Source organism: Ochotona curzoniae, unplaced genomic scaffold (genome assembly GCF_017591425.1).
Source record: "Ochotona curzoniae isolate NIBS_2020 unplaced genomic scaffold, NIBS_Ocur_1.0 scaffold_4701, whole genome shotgun sequence".
NCBI lineage: Eukaryota > Metazoa > Chordata > Mammalia > Lagomorpha > Ochotonidae > Ochotona > Ochotona curzoniae.
Genome location: NW_024467122.1, coordinates 75,299,210 through 75,317,715, shown reverse-complemented (window position 1 = coordinate 75,317,715; position 18,506 = coordinate 75,299,210). Strand labels below are relative to the sequence as shown.

At 55.5% G+C, this 18,506-nt stretch overlaps 1 protein-coding gene across 1 annotated transcript; it reads left to right on the top strand.

The window, feature by feature from the left end:
• The first annotated feature begins 1,634 nt into the window (after positions 1 to 1,634).
• Positions 1,635 to 18,299, top strand: CTSH (cathepsin H). The gene is made up of 12 exons (XM_040969110.1): positions 1,635 to 1,752; positions 6,270 to 6,301; positions 7,119 to 7,224; positions 8,525 to 8,595; positions 9,418 to 9,522; positions 10,848 to 10,934; positions 11,400 to 11,455; positions 13,443 to 13,524; positions 14,211 to 14,279; positions 15,832 to 15,938; positions 17,182 to 17,307; positions 17,973 to 18,299. Exons 1-12 carry the CDS (start codon positions 1,668 to 1,670, stop codon positions 18,046 to 18,048), a joined length of 1,002 nt encoding a protein of 333 aa, XP_040825044.1. The 5' UTR covers positions 1,635 to 1,667; the 3' UTR covers positions 18,049 to 18,299.
• Positions 18,300 to 18,506: the final 207 nt, after the last annotated feature.

Genomic DNA, 18,506 nt, shown 5'->3' with positions numbered 1-18,506 from the left:
ATTCTGATGCCTCGGGGAACTCCAGGGAACAGGCCAGGTCCTGGGGCTCCCTTTCCTTGGGGTTAGAAAACCAGGGTAGAGTTTGGGGTTCAACTGGCCAGGAATTCACACCCCAGATGTTACTTACTACTGGAGGCCCGAGATACTCAGCTGCCTCCGTGATAGGGGAGCAGGTACCCCACGGATCTCCACAGGAGGTAATGACCCGGATCCTGTTCTGCTTCTGTGTGCACCAGCCCGCCGACCCACGGGACCTGTCAGCCTGGGCAGGGCACCTGGGCCACAGGCTCTGTGCTGCTGCATCACCATCCCCATAAACATGGAAGTAAGGAGTAATGCACCTGCCTTCTGTGGCCTGTACTGCTCAGAAGTACAGGGGAGCTCATCTGGGTCCCACAAGGGCCCAAATCCAGCTGTCTGCCAGACCCCACTCCTGCCTCAGACTTTGGGGAGAATCTGCAGAATTCAGACCCACACAGCTGTTAGGACTATGGGCCTGGTTGCCTTCCTGGAGCAGCTGTTGGTTGGTAGTGTTGCAGGGTTTTCGACCCCGAGTACGTCAGCAACATCAATTCTTGTCTCACAGAAAGAATCTTCTTGCGGACACAGTTTAGTTTTAAAGCAAGATTTATTCAAAAAACTGAGAAGAGGAGCTCCTGATCTAGTGATAGGCAGGAGCTTCAAGACAGAAAAATCCGTTACCTCCTGCCACTGTGGCAGGGGAAAGACAAAAAGCTCGACTTCCTGCCATAGTGGCAGCAGGAGGAAAGAAAGAACAACCCGAATTAATGGTGGGGGGAGTGGAAGAGACGGGGAGGAAGCTCCTGGCTTCAGATTGGCTCAGCTCTGCCCATTGTGGCCATTTGGGGAGTGAACCAGCAGATGAAAATCTTTCTGTAAAATCTGCCTTTCAAATCAAAAAAAAATTTTTTTAAACGGAATACTGGAAGACACATATCTGCCGCACCCCACACACAGACACACACCCACAGGGCTGCTCAACACAGTCCTACGGCTTAAATACACTTTATAGGTGGAGCACCTGACCCTGAGCAGGGCACAATGAAAGTAACCATGAGTCAAAATGCTGCAGATGCGCGTGGTCTTCAAAAAGTTCACGGCCAATGTGTTCTGTGAAAAAGCGACACACATTTCCAAACGTGGAAGCTGGTGTTGTGCCACAGAGGGTTAAGGCACAGTTGGCAATCCAGGATGCTGGTTTTCCAGGCTTTGCTGGGAAGGCCCCACTGTGGGTGTTTGGGCTGGTCTCCTTCCTACAAATGCTGCTAGCTAATAGGACTTCCTGGACAGAAGGACAAAAGTGTGTGTGTGTGTGTGTGTGTGTGTGTGTGTGTGTGTGTGTGTGTGTGTGTGTGTGTGTGTGTGTGTGTGTGTGTGTGTGTGCGCGCGCGCGCGCGCGCGCTAAGGGCAGGGGAGGAGGCTAACTCCAGGCAAAGGGGCACAGCCTCCGCCCTGGAGCTTCCAAGCGCGGGGCGATAAGAGGGGGAAGGCCGCCACCTTCCCTAAGCCACCCGGGGCGGCGCTTCCCCCTGATCCTTCCGTCCCGGGCAGGGGCGGCCCCGGGAAGCCCCGCCCCGCGCCCCGTGGCCTCCGCGGGCCGCCCAGGCCCCGGGTCCCCGAGCCAGTGTCCGCCGCGCGTCGCCGCGATGTGGGTCGCGCTGCCGCTGCTCTGCGCCCTGGCCTGGCTGCTGGGGGACCCAGGCGCCGCTACGCACTCGGTGAACACTTTAGGTACGCGAACTGGGCCCCGGGGCAACCGGGCAGCGTCCTCCTCCACACCCCAGGCACCCTCAATCAGGACCCGGGCGCAGAGCTTGTGCGCGTCGGAGTCTGGGGTCCGGGAGGAGTCGTCGCCGGGGTGGGATGTTGGAGGCTTCCGGGAAGAGGGGCAGGTGGGCCGGGGGCCAGGGCATCCACGGAGTGCCGGAAGGGGGGTTCACGGGGTGCCGCGGGTCCCTGGTCTTACTTGCGCGACCGCGCTGGAGCCCAGAGGAGCGGAGAAGCCGTCGGTTTCTCTGCCCGCCAGCCCGCGCTGGGCCGTTGAGGACTTTGAGCAGAGGTGGAGAGCTGGGACTTCCCTGCCTTCCCTTGGCGGCTTTCTGGATGGCCATGACCGTCTTGATTGTTATGTCTGCAAAATGGGTTGGCCGAGCTGTTGGCAGGAGCGGGTACAGCTGCGCCAAAGTGAATGGCCTGAGCCACAACGCTTTTAGCCCTGAGATCAGGCTGCGGAATCGCCTCTCCGCAGGATTTGGCTATGGCTGGGCCAAACTTGCACCCCTTTGCCTCTTCCAACGTCCCATGCTGCCCTTCTGCCCTGGCCTCACCACAGGGCCTCTGAGCTAACCAAGACCACCTGCCCGCATCTCCTGGGGAACAGAAAAACCCGAGGCTGGCGGCGGGGTGAGGAACAGAGACCTTTTTTTTGGGGGGGGGGTCAGCCCCCAGCCGTTTGCTGCAGGACACTCCAAGCCTTGTGACTGCCTGGAGGAGACCTAGGAGTCGCAGCTGCCAGCAGGGCAGGCTTCCACTGTGGTCCGCAGATGGCCTACATGTTGGGAGGGAGGGAGGGTTCCGCCTTCCTCCCCCCCCACCCCCGATTCTATAAAGGGGAGACAGTAAATGTTTCAGCTTTGTGGCCGCCTGTGTAGTGAGAAGCAACCACAGACAGGATGCAAATGAATGCATGTGATTTTGTTCTGAGAATGGTGTGTTCAAAGACCCTGAGTGAAATTTGAATTTCAAGTGATCGTCTGGGGCTACGAAAAAAATCTTTTTCAACCAGGTTAAAACTGGTATTAAAAAATAAAAAGAAGGAAAAAAAAAAAAAAGGAAAGAAACACCACGTGAACTTAGCAGGCCCTATGGGGTTACTTCCTGCCCTACTGCTGCTGCGCTAAAAAACCCTTCCCCGGTGTCTATTGATAGACACTTATTTGATAGGAAGATATCTCAGCTTGGTCAGCAACATGAGGTTCCGCCCTGCCCCTACTCCTGCTGGCCTGTCTTTGCACCTGCTGACCTCTTGAGACTAAGAGGCCCTCTGGGAGCTGGTCTTGGCTTTTGAAACCCCCTGGGGGTAAACCTTGCCCAGTGGTCTAAGCTCCATCCTGCCTCAGTCCTGTGCCTGCCAGTCTGCCTCCCCGACAGTGGCAGAGAGGGAGAGCTTCCTTGTGGTTCACTCACTAAATGGCTGCAACAGCAAGGAGCCAACAGTTCCATCCTAGACTCTAACGTGGGTACAGGGACTTGGGCCGTCTTCTGTTGCTTTCCCAGGTGCCTTAGCAGGAAGCAGGATGAGAAGCAGAGGAGTAGGGACTCGAACCGGCACTGCTACAGGCTACAGCCGCACCTGCCAGGCCAGCCTCTGTAGCAACAAGCCTCACACTGTCCCCGGGGTGCAGGGGGACATTCCAGAGGGCTGAAGGTGCAGGGGAGCTTTTAGGGACTCAGTTCCAGAGCCTTCACTCCCAGGGTTCATCTTGGCTAAAACTGGAGGCACCCTGGGGGAAACCAGAATTGAAGGGGAGGGACTGTCAGGAATTTCACAAATAGTGTTGGCTGCCAGGGGTGGAGAAAGCAGGGTCCCCAAGATGCCTGAGTGCCACATCGGAAGACTCTGATGTGATCTCTAGCTGCTGGCTGCCGCTCCCCACTGATGCAGATGCTGGAGGCAGCAGTGATGGCTCAAGGGGTGGAGCCCCCACCCGAGACCTGGACTCAAGTGCCTGGCTCCCAGGACTGGTCAGGCTGAGCTCTGACCTTGTGGGCATTTGAGGAGTCAACCAGGAGAGAGGAGCTCTCTTTGTCTGTCATACATAAAACATGTAAAATTCAAATACTCTGCCTTCCATTTCCAAATAAGACAAGAATTAACGCAGGACCCTGTCTTTACCAGACAAGAGATAAGATTCACTTAGGAGTGTGATAATCTACAGAGGGACAATTATGTCCCCGTGTTATTAGCATTAAAGTCCTTTTCTGGTTTTAAAAAAGATACTGTTTTTTTTTAAAGATTTATTTTTATTATTTTTTCATTGGAAAGGTGGATATACAGAGAGGAGAGACAGAGAGGAAGATCTTCCGTCCAATGATTCACTCCCCAAGTGAGCGCAACGGCCGATACTATGCCGATCCGAAGCCAGGAGCCTCTTCCGAGTCTCCCACGCGGGTGCAGGTTCCCAAAGCTTTGGGCTGTCCTCGACTGCTTTCCCAGGCCACAGGCAGGGAGCTGGAAGGGAAGCGGGGCTGCCGGGATTAGAACCAGCGCCCATATGGGATCCCGGGCGTGCAAGGCGAGGACCTTAACCGCTTGAGCCACCGTGCCGGGCCCAAAAAAGATACTGTTTAAGTTATTTTTCATAAGGTGAAACATTTGAAACATTTCAAAAAAACATTTTTTCAAAAAAAAAACCATTTTTTTAACATTTCAATCCATTGGGCTACTAACATTTCTGATCATTTTCAATCCAGAATATTTTTTTTAAACATTTATTTATTTTTATTGAAAAGGCAGATATACAGAGAGGAGAAAAGACAGGAAGATCTTCCATCCACTAGTTCACTATCCAAGTGGCTGCAGTGGCTGGAGCTGAGTGGATCCAAAGCCAGGAGCTTTTTCCAGGGCTCCCACACCGGGGCAGGATCCCAGATCTTTGGGCCATCCTTGACTGCTTTCCCAGGCCACAGGCAGGAAAGCGGGGCTGCCAGGATTAGAACCGGCGCCCTTAAAGGATCCTGGTGAGCTTAAGGCGAGGGCTTTAGCCACTATGCTATCACGCCGGGCCCAATCCAGAATATGTTTTTTTTTAAAGATTTATTTTTTATTATTATTTTTTTTATTGGAAAGGCGGATATACAGAGAGGAGAGACAGAGAGGAAGATCTTCCGTCCAATGATTCACTCCCCAAATGAGCGCAACGGCCGATGCTATGCCGATCCGAAGCCAGGAGCCTTTTCCAGGTCTCCCATGCAGGTGCAGGGTCCCAAAGCCTTGGGCCATCCTCGACTGCTTTCCCGGGCCTCAGGCTGGGAGCTGGATGGGAAGTGGGGCTGCCAGGATTAGGACCGGCGCCCATATGGGATCCCAGGCGTGCAAGGGGAGGATCTTAACCACTGCGCCACCGCGCCGGGCCCCAGAATATGTTATTAACCAACAGAGTTGTGTGGATCATAGGAGGTCAGATGCTCTAAAGTTAGATTTTTGTTGTTGCACAAAAAAAAAAAAAAAAAAGCTGAGATGTCCCTAGAGGCAAAATTCTGTGAGCTGGGGAGATAGATAAGCTTTCTGGGAGAAAAATATATTACACAGGGAGAATTAAAAAAAAAAAAATGCAAAATATCTGAGCCTTGGGACAGGTGTGTGGCAGGCTGGACTGAGCACTGCTTGGCAGATCCACATCCCATATCAGGGTGCAGGTCGGAATCCCGGCTCATCTGCTTCTGATCCTGCTTCTTGCTGATGCATCCTGAGAGCAGCAGGTGATAGCTTAAGCCCTGTGTCACCCAGACGAGCAAGTCTTCTTCGGAAAGTTCATAGAAAATAGAATCAAAAGATTGGTTTATGTGGGTGCGAAAACATCTCAAATAATGGCATCTCAAAAAGTTTGTGGAGGAACCAGTATTGTGGGATGGCACCTGAAGCCTCAGCCTGTGATGTTGGCATCTCATACGGGTGCCAGTACAAGACCTGGCTGCTCCCTGCTGGCACTCCTGGGAGAGCAGCAGAGCATGGCCCAAGTGCTTGGGCCCCTGCACCCACATGGGAGACCCAGATGGAGTTCCAGGATCCTGACCAGGGTTGGCTTGGCCCAACCCTGACCACTGTGGCCATTTGCACAGTGAACCAGCAGATCTCACTCTCACATCTCACTCTCGCTAACTCTGCCCTCCAAAGAAATAAAAAGTCTTTTTTAAAAAGTTGTGAAAATGCACATTAAGAAAGATTATGCATGGATCCCAGATGTTTTTCAAAATAAACCTGTGTTTTAATTCCATTTTCCACAGACTTTTTGAAGTATCCTGATTTCCTCATATCTGGTTTTTCCAAAGTACTTAGGGATGGCAGAGCAGGAGGTATTTGCTGTGTGTCTTACATAACTGAATGTTGGAGGTTTTTATCCTTGAGCGCAGTTTTCTAAAATGCGGATCAGTTCTAGGGGGCGTTCCTGTCCAGCTGGGGACTTGGCATGACCACTGAGCACCCAAGCCTGATTCTGTGTTGTTTTCTTTTTTTTTCTTTGTTTCAGAGAGGTTTCAGTTTAAGTCATGGATGTTGCAGGTCAGTGCCCCGCTTCTTCTTTCTGAAGCTTCTTACTACACAACGCTTCCTCTTTCCAAACTGTAGTGGCTCGAGGCAGCAAAGAGGGGCTTTCCAAGCTCGTGCCCAGGGGTCTTTCCCAGCTCTCAGATGCCCACACACATCCCAGAGAAGATACAATTACGGCAGCTCCTTTCCAGCAGTGGTTCCTGTCCGTGCACCTGGCTGTTAGCCTCTCAATCCTCAATGTTTGCTTTTGGGGCCCCTTGCTTGCATCTGGAGCACACAGCGGTGCAAGTACTTTTGCAACATACCCTCAACCAACCCAGCGCCAAACCCAGGGTCCTTTCTTCTGACCACGTGGATCCCGGCAAGCAGGGAACGGCTTCTTGACTTCTGCACCTCCCAGTGGGGAGACTCACAGTGATGTCTCTCCCGCAGACACAGATCTGGGCTGGGAATCAGAGGCAAAAGGCCAGCTCCATCCTGCCTTTCAGAAAACCAAAAGGGCATTGGAGCACCAGTTTAAACCCCAGCTGCTCCGCTTCCGATCCAACTCCTTGCTGATGCACCTGGGAAAAGTAGCACAAATACTGGGAGACCTGCAATCCACGTGGGAGACCCGGATGGTGCTCCTGACTTCAGCCTGGCCCAGTCCCAGCTGGTGTGGCCATTTTCAGGAGTAAACCAGTGAATGGAAGATCTCTGTCTCTCCTTCTCTTTCTGCAACTTTGACTTTCAAAATAAATATTTTTAAAAAACAAAAGGCAGGCAGATCTCCCTCTGGTGAGCTGCTTACTGGTGGGTGACATAACTTTGACTCCTGATTTTGTTTTAGCACCAGAAAAAATACAGCGCCGAGGAGTACCAACACAGGCTGCAGACTTTTGCCAGCAACTTGAGGAAGATCAATGCCCACAACAGCGGGAACCATACGTTTAAAAGTACTGGGGCTGGGAGGGGCTGGGAGGGCAGCCAGTGGAGTGGGTGGGGGGGGAGGTACTTTCCTCCAGGCTGCACATGATGCTGGGGAGAAGGAAGCATCTTAGGTCTGGACAAATGTCAGCAATGACACGTATAGATAAAAGGGCCTGCTGGCTCAGGCAGCTTGTTGGTGGAGCGGGAGGCAGCCCAGACCAGAAACCAGGCTTGTAGCAGATGGAAGCAAGAAATAGGGATATTCCAACCTGGTCCCCTGGGTCTTTCCAGGCTCCTGTACACTGGAGAAGATGCAGTTACCTAAGATCCTTTCTTCTCAGCGGTGGTCCCCAGGCATGCACCTGGCTGCCAAACCTCATCCTGTCTGTATCCAGAGCAGGCTGTGGCCTGGTGACTGAGTCACTGGTGCGTGAGCTTTTGCTCCTTTGGGGCACTAACTGGTCCCAGCACCTGCCATGGGATCCTGGGGTGATTTCCCCATCAGGGCACCCTGGGGTTTGTGGAGGGACTGACAGACTGACTGTCAGCCAACATTAGGGCAGTTGCAGGGAGGGTCCCTACAAGCTCCTTGCATGGTGGCCCCCTCGGGGAGGACAGCATTGTCAACCTTCTGGGCAGCAGTGAAACTTACCAAGACTCCGTAGGAGCCCCACCCTGTTCCTTCACACCCAGACACACACATCTGAAGAATTCTTCCCAAAGTCTAGGAAGTTATCTTGTAATTCCCCTGAGCATGAACTTTCCAAAATGCCCTGATACTAGGGAGGATTCCAGATACATGAGGGCAATGAAGCTAGCTTGATACAATGGATGACAAAGAGGGACTGAAGGAACATTGGTTGGATGCCAGCTTCTGCCCCTTGGGGATGTTAACGTGGGCTGTAGCATGGACAGGATCTGTTCATTTGGCCAGCTACTATGAAGCTGGGATCAGAGACAGACCGGCAGTTCCTTACCTGGCTGTCTAGCAGGCTCACCCATGGGGTATCTAAAATATATAGGTGCTCCAGCCCCACCTGAGGCCACTCGCATCGGGGTTCCAGGGGTACCGGTGGCCGCCCAGACACCTGTACTGTTGAAAAGCTCCCCCCGGCAATCCTATAGCACAGTGCCTGCCTGCCTGCCTGCCTGCCTGCCAGCCCCTGCATCCTGAGCCAAGTTCAAGTTGAGGATGTAAAGGGACCAGGTTGCAGCAGCTCTGAAAACATGGGTGCCCCTGGGTGTTCGTGATTTTGTTTTTTCTTTTCTTGATTTGGAATTCCTTATGGACCTCTTGTTTTTCTTCCATCTCCTTCTCTTCTTCAGTGGCCCTGAACCAATTTTCAGATATGAGCTTCGCCGAAATAAAGCAGAAGTATCTGTGGTCGGAGCCTCAGGTGAGCAAGGGCTTTCACCCACACCTGTTGTAGGATTGCTCTGCTCCTTCCAGCCATGGTCAGAGTTGTCCCTGGCCATAGCCGGCAGAGCAGATTGGGGAGGGTTCCTGGATTTCGGGGGTTGGGGGCACAAAGGAGGAGTGAAACTCCTTCGCCTGAGAGCAGCCAGCTCCCAGTCCAGGCCTTACTCTGACTCAGGGTCGCCAGACCGAAGAACACAGAAACCCAGGAAGGACCAGAATGGTGACCTAACATGCTAATCCTCTACCTGCTTGCATTAGCATCCCATGTGGGCGCCGGTACACGTCCCAACTGCTCCACTTCCCATCCAGTTTCCTGCTTGTGGGCTGGAAAAGCAGTAGAGGATGGCCCAAAGCCTTGGGATCCTGTACCCACGTAGAAAACCCAGAAGAAGCCTCTGGCTCCTGACTTTGGATCAACTCAACTCTGGCCATTAGAGCCATTTGCAGAGCAGCTGGGACACAAACTATTGCCCATATGGGATCAGGCACTTGTAAGGGGTAAACCATCCAATTGAGCCATTGCACCAGGCCCACATCAGTATATGCTAAATACTGCATGGGTCACTGCAAAGGTAGTCATCGCCTCCCTGGCAGGCCAAGGGAAACAAGCAAGCCTTTGGTCTGCTCGGTCCAGCCACCCAGCCTCACTGCCCCCAGGCTCTCAAGGGGCCGCCCGGGGGTAGCATGTGGGATCAGCACATGGGAGGGTTGCCAGCCACAGTCTCTCTCCCTCTTTCCACGTTCTATTTTTCGTTGGGTAGTTTTTCCCATGCTGAACTGAACACCAATGTCCTTCTAGAACTGCTCGGCCACCAAAAGCAACTACCTGCGTGGCACCGGTCCCTACCCCTCCTCGGTGGACTGGCGCAAGAAAGGGAATTTTGTCTCGCCCGTGAAAAATCAGGTGTGTGTGTGGCAGTCCTCGTCCATCTTCTCTCCCACTCTGTCCCCCAAGTTATCCACTGCATTCTCAGAGGAGACCCAGGGATGGCACCCACCCATTCCCCCCCGACCCGCGTCCCAGGGAGACACAGAAGTTTCTGTTAAAGAGGGGGAAAGGGAGTGAGCTCCTCTCCAGCCCCACCCAACAGCTCCAGGTCTCCCACAGCCACCAAAAGCATCCTGTTCCCTGTGCCCGTCAGAGACCCCTGCACTGCCTCCCTGCAGGTCAAATACAGTGGGGTTGGAGAGGGCCAGAGCCCAGGTCGCAAGCCCTGTGGGCCTCTCAGCCTTCTGTGGACCTTCTCCACAAGACACCCCAGGCCACAGTCCCCTGATTCTGGGAATCGGGAGCTTCTGGTTTCCTTCCCAGAAACCCTCGTGCCAAGTCTCCTGGCTCAGTACCCAGTCCTCCCAGCCAGCCACATGCCCAGAGCCTGTGCCGAGGGAGCTGGAGCAATCCCAGTTGCTCAAGAGGAAGTGGACAGAGCAGGGCCTGGCCCCATCCCTGTGACCTGGTGTGACTGTCGGAGCCGCAGAGAACCCGTGGTGATCCCACGCGGTAACTCCAGGGGTGAAGCTTAGCCCAGTTCATCCTTAGCACAGGCGGCAAGGGGCAGTCTGCCAGGAATTCTCTGAATCTGCCTCTGCTGGGATGCCAAGCTACCAGGGCCAAGCAGAGACAGGGCGAGGCTCCTGGGTTCTCTTAGAGTGGCCCGATAGAGTGACATTTGCCTGGCCACATGGCTGGTGCCTGTCAGAAGCATGACTTAAGCCTAGCAGGTCCAACCCTAACCCTTGAAGTCTTTCTGGAGATCCAGGATGTCAGGGGCATCTTGAATTAGAGGAGGGTCTGGTGGTGTCTGGGTCTGGTGGAGGTCAAGGCTGAGGCAGGATTTGGGGAATAGGTGGAAAAGTGAGACAGAAGCTTCTAGAAACAAAACTGTTGCTATTTTCTGAGAAACTGGAGGAGAGGAGCCAGCTGGAGCTGCAGCAGGAGTTCCAGGCCCTGTGGGATGGGCAGCAGGGGTTACAAGAGGCTGGGGCCCAGACTGCACAGCACCACCCAGGGCCTGCCGTCCCCGCTCCCCCGACACTCTGTTGCGTCACCTGTGATGTGGGGAAGTCACCGGCCACTCAGGACCTGGGAGGCTCCAAGGGGGCAAAGCCAGAACAGGGTGGGGACAGGGGTATTGAGTGGAAGGTGTTCCAGAACACCCACGGGGTCAGGAGGGCAGACGGCGGAGCGTTGCTCATGTCTGACTTGCTCTGTGCCCCCGGTTTCCGCAGGGAGCCTGCGGCAGTTGCTGGACCTTCTCCACTACAGGGGCCCTGGAGTCAGCCGTGGCCATCAAGAGTGGCAAGATGCTGTCTTTGGTAAGACCTCTGCGCAGGCCGGGGTGCTCCATTTCCTTGGGGGCTCTGGCCAGAGTGGGACCACGAGTAACTGTGCCCTGACCCCAAGAATGACAGGCAGTGGTCCTGCAGAATCATCCCACCCCCAACCATGTCTAGGGAGGGAAGAGAACACGGAGCAAGGCTTAGCTGGCGAGGAGGTCAGGGCCCTGGGCTGAAGACAGGAAGCAGCCAGGTCTCTGGCTAGGGTATCCCCCTCTCTGGGCACGTACCATGTGCACACAGCTGCAGGCCCTGGAACCCATTGGCACTGCCTCACAGTACCTGCGTGGTTGCCAGATTCCAACAGTTAAAAGCCCATCTTAGCAGATGCCAGCTGCAGGACAGGTGGTTAGGGACACTCAATGACATCCCTGCCCATAGGAGGCAGGGGGCAGCAAGGACCAGGCGGTGTGGCCTCAAAGTTTTCCGCTTCTCTCCCTCCAGTCGGAACAGCAGCTGGTGGACTGCGCCCAGAACTTCAACAACCACGGCTGCCAAGGGTACGTCCTCAACCAACCAGAAGGGGCCAGGAGCCCTTCTTGCATCTGTCTGTCCCATTGGTCATCTCACTCAGTCCTGGTGCTGCCCTTAGAAGACACTGCCCCAAGGGCAGGGGCAAGCAAAACCACCACCATTTTGCTGAAGGGAAGTCATCTTGTATGGCCAAGGTCGCCCATCCAGAGCCGGCAGAGCTGGCAGAGCTGGGCCAGGCCTGTGTGTGCTGGTTCCCACCCCCTACATGCAGCACTGGGGCCCTTGGGCAAGAGGCCAAAAACAGAACAGAACAGAACAGAACAGAATGAGAAATCTGTAACTCCACGGCATCCTCCAAACCCCAGTCCCGCACTGGGGAGTCTGGCTGACCATGCTGTGTGAGCGGCGGCCACTGGAAGTGACTCCGCCATCTGCCCAGCTGCATGTGTGTGCCCGAGAGCTGTGCCCTTATTGGACCAGCTTTCCTGGCCCAGCATGTGAGGAAACCAGGCCTGTGCTTGCCCTGTCCAGGTGCCTGCTTGGACCTCCATCCCTCAAGCCCCAGCCACAATGACCCCTTGCCTCTTTCCTGTCTGTTGTATCCTGGGAGGATGCATGTGCACCTCCTGCTCTGGGCAGCAAAGTCCAGGGCACCTAACAGGGAAGCTTAGGGACCCTCATGTCGGAAACTCCTGCCTTCTGCTTTTTGTGGACATGCTGGAGTCACACACAGTAGGGAGACAGCACCCAGTAGAGCCTTGCAGCTGGCTCAGGCAGTTTCCAATGTGTCAGGTGGTGGCACCTGCTGTGGAGACATGAAGGGATGGGCAGGGATGGCAGGAGCAGCTGCTGGATTTGTGTTGACTCCCCGGGAGGCAGTGTGAGAAAGCAGGAGCTCCAGTGTGCAAACCAACTCCAGCTTCAGCCGCGCGGCCCTTGGCAGGTGTTTGGCCTCTTTTGAGCCTCAGCAGGTGACAGCATCTACCCAGCGGGGCTGACTTAAGGAGTCCTGCAGTCAGCTGTACGGGTAGCTGGTCAGGCAGGTGCCATGGCTGTGGCTGTGTGCCCGGCAGATCCCTCCAGCCCTCCTGTGGACCCGGCTGTACCCCTGACACGGGCCCAGCTGCCTGGAGACTGTTCCCTCACAGAAACACCTAACCGGCCTCACCTGGGTTGGCTGAGCTTTCTGCCGAAGTGAGGCAAATGGCCTCAAAGACCCACAGACTCCAACTCTGCCACAAATGTCCAACCAAGACCCCAACCCATCGGGTTCTGGCCCAGCGAGCCCCACCCCTGTGTCTCAGTGATCCCAGGGGAAGGCTTCCTCTGAGTGTACTTTAAGAAAAAAAAAATTGTTTTTTACTTGACTTATTTTAAAGGCACAGAGATAAAGAGTTCTTCCTTTCACTGGTTCACTCCCTAGATGCCCACAACAACTGGGCTGGACCAAGCCAGAGCCAGGCATTCAGAATTCAGTCTGCTTCTCCCACATGGGGGTGGCAGGGACTCAATACTACAGCCCCCATCCGATGCGTCCCAGGGTGCCCCTTGGCAGGAGGCTGGATCAGAAGCTGTGCTGGGGCTGGAACCCAAAACCATGTGGGTGTCCCAGGAAGGTTCTTCTTTTTTTTTTTTTTTATTTATTTATTTATCCTTATCGGAAAGTCAGATATACAGAGATGAGGAGAGATCTTCTCTGTCCGCTGATTCACGCCCCATGTAGCCACAGTGACCAGAACTGAGCTGATATGAAGCCAGGAGCTTCTTCCAGGTCTCCCACACAGCTATGGGGTCCCAAGGCTTTGGGCCATCCTCAACTGCTTTCCCAGGCCATAAGCAGGGAGCTGGATGGGAAGCGGGACCAGTGCCCATATGGGATCCCAGCGAGTGATAAGAACCAGTGCCCATATGGGATCCCAGCGAGTGCAAGACGAGGACTTTAGCTGCTAGGCCACTGCGCCGGCCCTCCCCCCCCCCAGACAGGATCTTAAATATGTGTGTGTGTTTTTGCAGGGGCCTCCCCAGCCAGGCCTTCGAGTATATCCTGTACAACAAAGGCATCATGGGTGAAGATAGCTACCCCTACAGGGCCATGGTAATTCTCTCTCTCTCGTGTATCCCAGCTCCAGCCTGCCCCAGCCCCAAGAAACACCTGCTTCCCACCCGCATCTGGCTCCCCTCCCTCCACTCGAAGTGTGCCTGTTCTTGCGCCTGTCAGGGCCCCCACCCACGCTGCTACTGGAGGAGCCCAGCCTGGCCCCAGCCATGCTCCTAATGCCCCCCAGATCCTCTGGGAGGGGCACAGCCAACCCTCCTATAGTACCTGCTGGCTCCTGGCTGTCCTGTCCCTGAGCTCTCTCCAGCTGACCATCGGAGGCCCCTACCTGGCTCAGATCCCAGCCTCCCTTCAGGCCACTCACTCCCACCTCCACCCACACCTCTGCCTTGCCTGTGCTTTCCTGCTCAGAACCCCCGCAAAGCCAGCCCAACCACTTACTGCTTCCTAGACACCAGGTCCTGGATCCCTGGGGCTAGCACTCTTCCTGGGACTCAGGCAAACCATCCCCTTCCCCACCCCCCAGCCCCACAGCACTGTGTGTGCCCACCGGCCCCTGTCAGGGGCAGCGCCATAAGCTAGCTCACTGAAGACAGTGGAAGTGACCCCATAGCCAGGCCCTGACACCTGTAGCTACCTTTTGCTTGGTCAGTGTCATCCCACTGTCGGCGTGGGGAGGCCAAGCGTCCCTAACCAGCATCCCATGCCCCTTGCTGCCTGCACAGGAAGGACGTTGCAAGTTCCAGCCCCAGAAGGCCATCGCGTTTGTCAAGGACGTAGCCAACATCACACTGGTGAGGCCCGAGTCCTGGGGACGCCTCACTGTGACTGAATCCCTGTGGCCATGGCAGCAGCGAGGTGGAGTTGGGAGGGAGATGGGGCTGTGCCTCTCCATCCAGGATGCACACAGCCTCATGCCTGGGGTTCTGGCCTCTCGCAAGCATGTGCGTGAGGTCCGCATGGGTGTGTGTGCTCTCACGTGTGTGTGGCAGTCCAGGCAGTCCATGGGTGTCTGTGTGCGTGCATGGGGCAGTTCACACGGGTATCTTGTGCACATGTGTGGCATCCACACAGGTGTATTAACACACACATTCGCAGTATCTGCATGGATGTGTGTTGGTATGCATGGCAGTGGCATGGGTGGGTGTGCACTCAGGGTGATGGAGGCCATCTATGGGTGTCACGATCAGAATAAGCAAGAGTCTGTTGTACGAGGACACCAGCCTCAAACTGGGTGGCTTGGGGCAGCCGGTGTGTACGCAGGCCCTCCTGTGAGCTGTCCACCCGACCTCATCCCCAGAGCCGGGCAGAGAGTAGCACAGTTCCATGATCACGAGAGAGAAGACAGAGCTGGGCCAGGGTGCGGTGTGACTTCTGGGGCAGGGTGGGCGGATGTGTATGAGCCACGTGGGAATTTCCCCGTGGGCGCGTGCAAGGGAGAGGTATGCGGAGTGTGTGGGTGCTAAACATGGAACAAGCCAGAGACCCAAAGATGGTCAACAGCCGCCACCATCCACTGCAGACACCCGGGGCTCCTGACGATGTCAGTGTGGGCTCTGGGCCATGCAACCTTGCAATGACCTGTGGGGGAGGAGTGATGAGTGCTGGTTGACCTCATTTTATAGATGAGGTCACAGAAGCCCACTCAGACTGCTGAAGTCATGTGCCCGAGGCCACAGGACTGGGAGGCTGCAGCATTCCAGAACCAGGGCCACAGTTTGGGGCAGGGATGTTCCATCTTCCCTTGTCTAGACAGCTGGCTGGATCCCACGGAGAGCCGTCCAAAGGATTCAGGGGGCACCCCGATGCCTGGTCCCCAGGACAGCCTCAGGGCACACCAGGGCACAGCCAACAGGGAAGAGCTTGGGGCCAGCCACAGAGGGCACACCAGCCCTGTTCTGGCTGCTCACCAGACTCTGACCCCAGCGCAGGCAGGCAGGAAGCTGCGCTTTGCTTTGCCAGGCCCTAACCTGTTTCCACCATGGTCAGGGTCTTACCTGCTGGTGGACTTCCGGCCACTGCTGCCTTTGCGGGCAAGAATAGGGGGTTTCTGCATCAATCAGAGCCCGGGTGGGCTGTGAGTGATGGAGTGTGTTGGGGGAGCAGGGGAGTGAGGAAGGAAGGTAAGGGGCAGCCCAGGGCCCAGCTGAGCAGAGGGGCGAGGCTGTAGGGGAGCCAGGCTGGTCTGGAAGGAAGTTGTATAAGCCGCAGTCATGCGGGCACCCGTGCTCCACACTCAGGCTGAGCTACAGGGAGGGGATATTCTGCGTGGATCTGGGCCTCTTGCCCCATCCACACGTGGAGCCAGGCAGGGCAGCGATAGAAGCCAGGCGTGTGTGTCCACAGAATGACGAGGAGGCCATGGTGGAGGCTGTGGCGCTCTACAACCCCGTGAGCTTCGCCTTTGAGGTGACCGATGACTTCATGCTGTACAGGAGCGGCATCTACTCCAGGTGAGTGGGCGTGGGGTCCACCCAGGCCACAGACACTGAACTACTGGAGGCTTCTCCACCCCCTAGCTGCCTGCTTTGTTTTCAGTTTCTGTTTATTTATTTGAGACACAGAGGAAGAGCTCCCACTTGCTAGTTTGCTCTCCAGCCAGGGCCACCCAGTCCAGCACTCCCTTCCCCCATCTCTGCCCCATCCACCTGCTCTGTCCTCCAGCTGCCTCCCACTGGTTTGTGTTGGTCTTTGAGTCATTCTCCCTGCCTAATGGCCCATCCTTCACCCAGAGCCACCTCTGGCCATGCCAGCCAGGATCTTCCAACTGCCTCATGGCAGGACTTGAAACTCCCTCTGGGTCTCTCCCTGGTGCAATGGTATCATCAGCTTGGCCATCGTCTGCCGCCTCCCAGGCACATTAGCAGGAAGCTGGAGCGAAGCAGAGCTGCCTGAACTCACGCTGATGCTCTTAATATGGGATCAGATGTGGGCACTGCAGGTCACCACCTTAACTCATGATACCACAATGCCAGCCGCCCCTCCCATTTTTATTTTTGTTTGAAAAGAGAATAGAGGATCTGAGAACAAGAGAGATGTTCCAACCGTTAGTTCACTCTCCCAATGCCCACAGCAGCTGAGGCTGGGCCAAGGCCAAGTCAAGAGCATAGAACTCAGTCTGGAGTTGGCAGTATGGCGGCAGGTACCAATCCCTTGAGCCATTCCCTACTGTCTGTCATTGTATGCATGAGCAGGGAGCTGGATGGGAAGCAGAGGAGCCAGTACTTAAACCTATACTCTGTAATAGAAGGTGCAAGAGGCATCCCACCCCTTAACTTCTCTGTTAGCTCTATTGCCCCACAGACTTTTAAAGTTTCCTCCTCCAAGATCTACACTATATCAAAGCCATGATGAGTTCAATTCTGTCTGATCCCACCCCCCTATAGCAGGTGCACCAGAAGGCTGCCCTCCCTGGAATGGCCAATGGGGACTAGAAAGTTCAGGGTGCTGGAGTGGGACGAGCTCTACCTGCTGCCTTGCCCCTGTTTCCCAGTGGGGACAGAAGGACCCACAGAATAGAGAAGGGTGATTTGTTGGCACAGGAATCAGTGAAGTGACCTGGCTTACCTCCAGGCTTGCCCCACCCCCTCGCCCTTAATCAAGACCCGTGGCTCCAGCTCACTGGACAGACAGGGTGGGTCAGTCACTGCATGGCTCCTTCCCCTGTCGCCAACCCTTCTCTCCTTTGTCCCCTAGCACTTCCTGTCACAAAACCCCAGATAAAGTGAACCACGCCGTGCTGGCTGTCGGCTATGGTGAAGAAAACGGGATACCCTACTGGATCGTGAAGAACTCTTGGGGTCCCCACTGGGGGATGAATGGGTAAGCAGCTTCCAGGTCCTGTTGCTGCAGGGATGGGGCCATGGGGGAGGGGGTGTGCTGCTCAGTCTGGCTGCCTCACCACAAAATCCTGAGCCTGACCTGGGGGTGATGCCCGAGCCCCTTGGCCCCTCGGAGCCCTTCCAAGAACCCCAAGTCTTGATGAGTCTGCAGAGGAGATGGTCCTGTGGGCCCGGAAGCATCTGTAGCAGGCAGCTGGCATCTGGGCGGATGACAGGTTCTTCCCCCAACACTGAACATGAACATGGGAGCTCCTGTTGAAGCGGAAAGATGGACTGGAGCCAGGAGGCTGGGTGTATCTCCATGTGGTTATGACTCTTTGTCCCTTCTCCCTGCTCCTGTACTTTAGGGGTGAGGTGGGGTGTTGGGGAGTCCCAGTGCCACTCTAGCAGCTGTGTGAAGGCCTAGCCACAGCTGTCCATTAGTGCCAGGGCATGTGGGGAAGGAAAGGACCATAGGACAGTTCATATGGAGGGAAGGCTGGACTGTTCACAAAGCCAAGGCAGCCCCCCTGTTGCCAGACTATATCCAGAAAGTTCTGTTGCTGGCATGAGCTCTCCGTGGGCAGCAGAACCTTCCAGAAAGTCCTGAGGGGCTGGAGCTGCCAGGCAGGCCTCAGTGCCCTCTTTCTTTCTCTGTCTCTGCAGGTACTTCCTCATCGAGCGTGGGAAGAACATGTGTGGCCTGGCCGCCTGCGCCTCCTACCCCATCCCCCTGGTGTGAGCCGGGGTCTGGCCCATCGCAGGAGACCTAGGCCCAGAGAGAGCTGCAGCTGTGGGGCTGCCAGAGGAGGGCGGTCCCTGGATCAGCAGGTGCACCCAGGGAAGACCAGGAGGAAGGAGGAGCCCATAACACCTGCAAGTGACCCACTTTTCACACACACACACGAGACTGTCGTCGACACCAGCCATGTCCAGCCCACTCCCACCAGAGAATGTTCTGTGTTCTTATCCAATAAACACTGAGTGCCTGTACTCACACTGGGGGTGCTGTCTGGGGAGGGAGGGTGGTGGGTTGCAGGTGGCACTGCCCACCTCCTTGGGGTCCCCAGAAGGAAAGATGAGTTAGATCTGAAATCTAGATTTTTTTTTTTTCTGTCTGCACCTGGGGAGGGAAGGGGAAGCCAGCTGAGCTCTGGCAGTTCCAGATCCCAGCCTTAGATCCCTACCCCTACCCAGGCT